This window comes from Poecilia reticulata, unplaced genomic scaffold (assembly GCF_000633615.1).
Source record: "Poecilia reticulata strain Guanapo unplaced genomic scaffold, Guppy_female_1.0+MT scaffold_232, whole genome shotgun sequence".
Classification (NCBI taxonomy): domain Eukaryota; kingdom Metazoa; phylum Chordata; class Actinopteri; order Cyprinodontiformes; family Poeciliidae; genus Poecilia; species Poecilia reticulata.
In genome coordinates this window covers 295,993-298,086 of record NW_007615026.1, presented here as the reverse complement: position 1 = coordinate 298,086, position 2,094 = coordinate 295,993, and the positions used below count along the sequence as shown (strand labels likewise).

The 2,094-nt window shown below is 53.1% G+C and overlaps 1 protein-coding gene across 1 annotated transcript in view; it reads left to right on the top strand.

The window, feature by feature from the left end:
- The window catches only part of nfatc1 (nuclear factor of activated T cells 1), a 23,037-nt gene that overhangs the window by 6,309 nt on the left and 14,634 nt on the right, over nt 1–2,094 (top strand). Inside the window, exons 5-6 of the mRNA XM_008402453.2 lie at nt 460–632; nt 1,380–1,520. Coding sequence (XP_008400675.1) covers nt 460–632; nt 1,380–1,520 — 314 coding nt within the window. The remainder of the gene's footprint in view (nt 1–459; nt 633–1,379; nt 1,521–2,094) is intronic.

Genomic DNA, 2,094 nt, shown 5'->3' with positions numbered 1-2,094 from the left:
TAACCCGTAACATTAACCCGTAACCCGTAACATTAACCCGTAACCTTAACCCGTAACCTTAAGGGAACGGGTTACCTTAACGTGTTAAGGTAACCGTAACCTTAACCCGTAACCCTAACCCGGTCTTCAGACTGTCGGTCTGTCTGCAGGCCTCGGCTCTCGGCTTCCACACCTGATTGTTTCACCAGAGCTGCAGACAAGAATGTAGGGAGAGTTGAAATGTGTGCAAAGGTTGACATGAAGTAGCCTTTAAGGAATGCACCATGGAGCGGCTCCACAGCCGAACAGCCAGAGACGGTTTGGAGCGACTCGCAGAATGAAAGCAGTTTGATGGGAGCAGCAGAGTCAGACGGGATGAAACTCCAGGAAAAACATTTCCAACCCCAAGCAGATCCAGGAAGGAAGATCTGTTGGTGCTGATGTGCGATCTCACGCCTCACTGAGGTTTTCTCCCGACAGAATCGACTGCGCGGGAATCCTGAAACTCCGTAACTCCGACATCGAGCTGAGGAAGGGCGAGACAGACATCGGCCGGAAGAACACGCGTGTCCGGATGGTGTTCCGGGTTCACGTCAGCCAGCCGGGCGGCAGGACCGTTTCTCTGCAGGTCGCATCCAACCCCATCGAGTGCTGTGAGTCACCATAGTTCTGTCCTCTGCAGTCAAACTGGTCCAGTTCAGTCTGCACCAGCCTGATCTAGTCCAATCTGGTCCAAACCGGTCCAGTCCTGGTTGGAGCTCCAGACTCTTCCTGACACAGTGGGACTCTGTGAATTTCACATTCTTGATCCCAACACTTCAGATCTGGAGGTTTATCATAGGTGATACATGATGCTCTGTGGTTTCCTGTCTAGACTCACATCAGACAGGAAACAGGAGGCAGCAGCTTGAACTGCGGTTAGCCAAAGCAGGCGAGGTTTCCCTCTCAGTGAGATTTTAGATTGCTGGTTCCAGTGTTGGTAGAAGAACATGTTGAGCTGACTGAGGTTCATCTTAAGAGTAAAACTCAGTGAACTTTTCCTGGACTCCAGCTGACCTTCAGCGCTGGGGGTTGAACTCTGATGTCAGGGTGAAATGGGCCGTTGTTCGTTCCTCAGTTCCTCTCTGAGCTGCAGAGGAACCCGCAGGTTTCCAAACCTGGAGAACTTCATCATAAGCAGAAAGGAAACCCCTGAACCTTAAACCAACGTCTGGAGGCTGGACTTTGACTGGGCCTCTTGGTGGGACCCAGTAAAGATCCAGAGGGCTTTATAGCAGAAACCAGTGAGTTAGCAGCACATGTAGAGCAGAGCCTGCAGCCGCCCAGCGGTCTGGATGCTCAGGCCCGCATGGGGAGTGGGTGTGGATGAGCCGTGACCGGGTTCCCGTCTCCCCCCGCAGCCCAGAGGTCGGCGCAGGAGCTGCCGCTGGTGGACAAGCAGAGCCTGGAGACGAGCCCGGCCCCCGGGGGGGGAACCATGGTCCTGGACGGACACAACTTCCAGCGCGACTCCAAGGTGCTGTTTGTGGAAAAGGCTCAAGGTAAGAGGAAGGGCTGCAGCTCTGAGTGTGTGTGTGTGTGTGTGTGTGTGTGTGTGTGTGTGTGTGTGTGTGTGTGTGTGTGTGTGTCTCCCTTTGCTTTTGGAGAAACCCCAGGAATTCCTCCCCCGTCAAAATATCGTCTCTCTGCCAGAGCGCCACATGTGGAGCAAATTACTGCGGCGTATTTTTAACCCAGCAGAAGTTTCCATTGCCTGTTGAGAAGAGGACGGTGTGTGTGCATGTGTGCGTGCGTGTGCGTGTGTGTGTGTGTGTGTGTGTGTGTGCGTGTGTGTGTGTGTGTGTGTGACGTGGATGCAGACCCTGCTGCTCAGTTTCAGCTCCCAGATGTTCAGCTGAGCTTTATAAACAGTAATTAGCCTGATTAGCTTCAGCGGCGCTTCATGATGGGTGGAGCTACAATTGGGTGGAGCTACAGTTGGATGGAGCTATAGATGTGTGGAGCTACAATTGGGTTGAGGTACAATTGGGTGGAGCTACAGATGGGTGGAGCTACAATTGGGTGGAGCTACAGTTGGATGGAGCTATAGATGTGTGGAGCTACAATTGGGTTGAG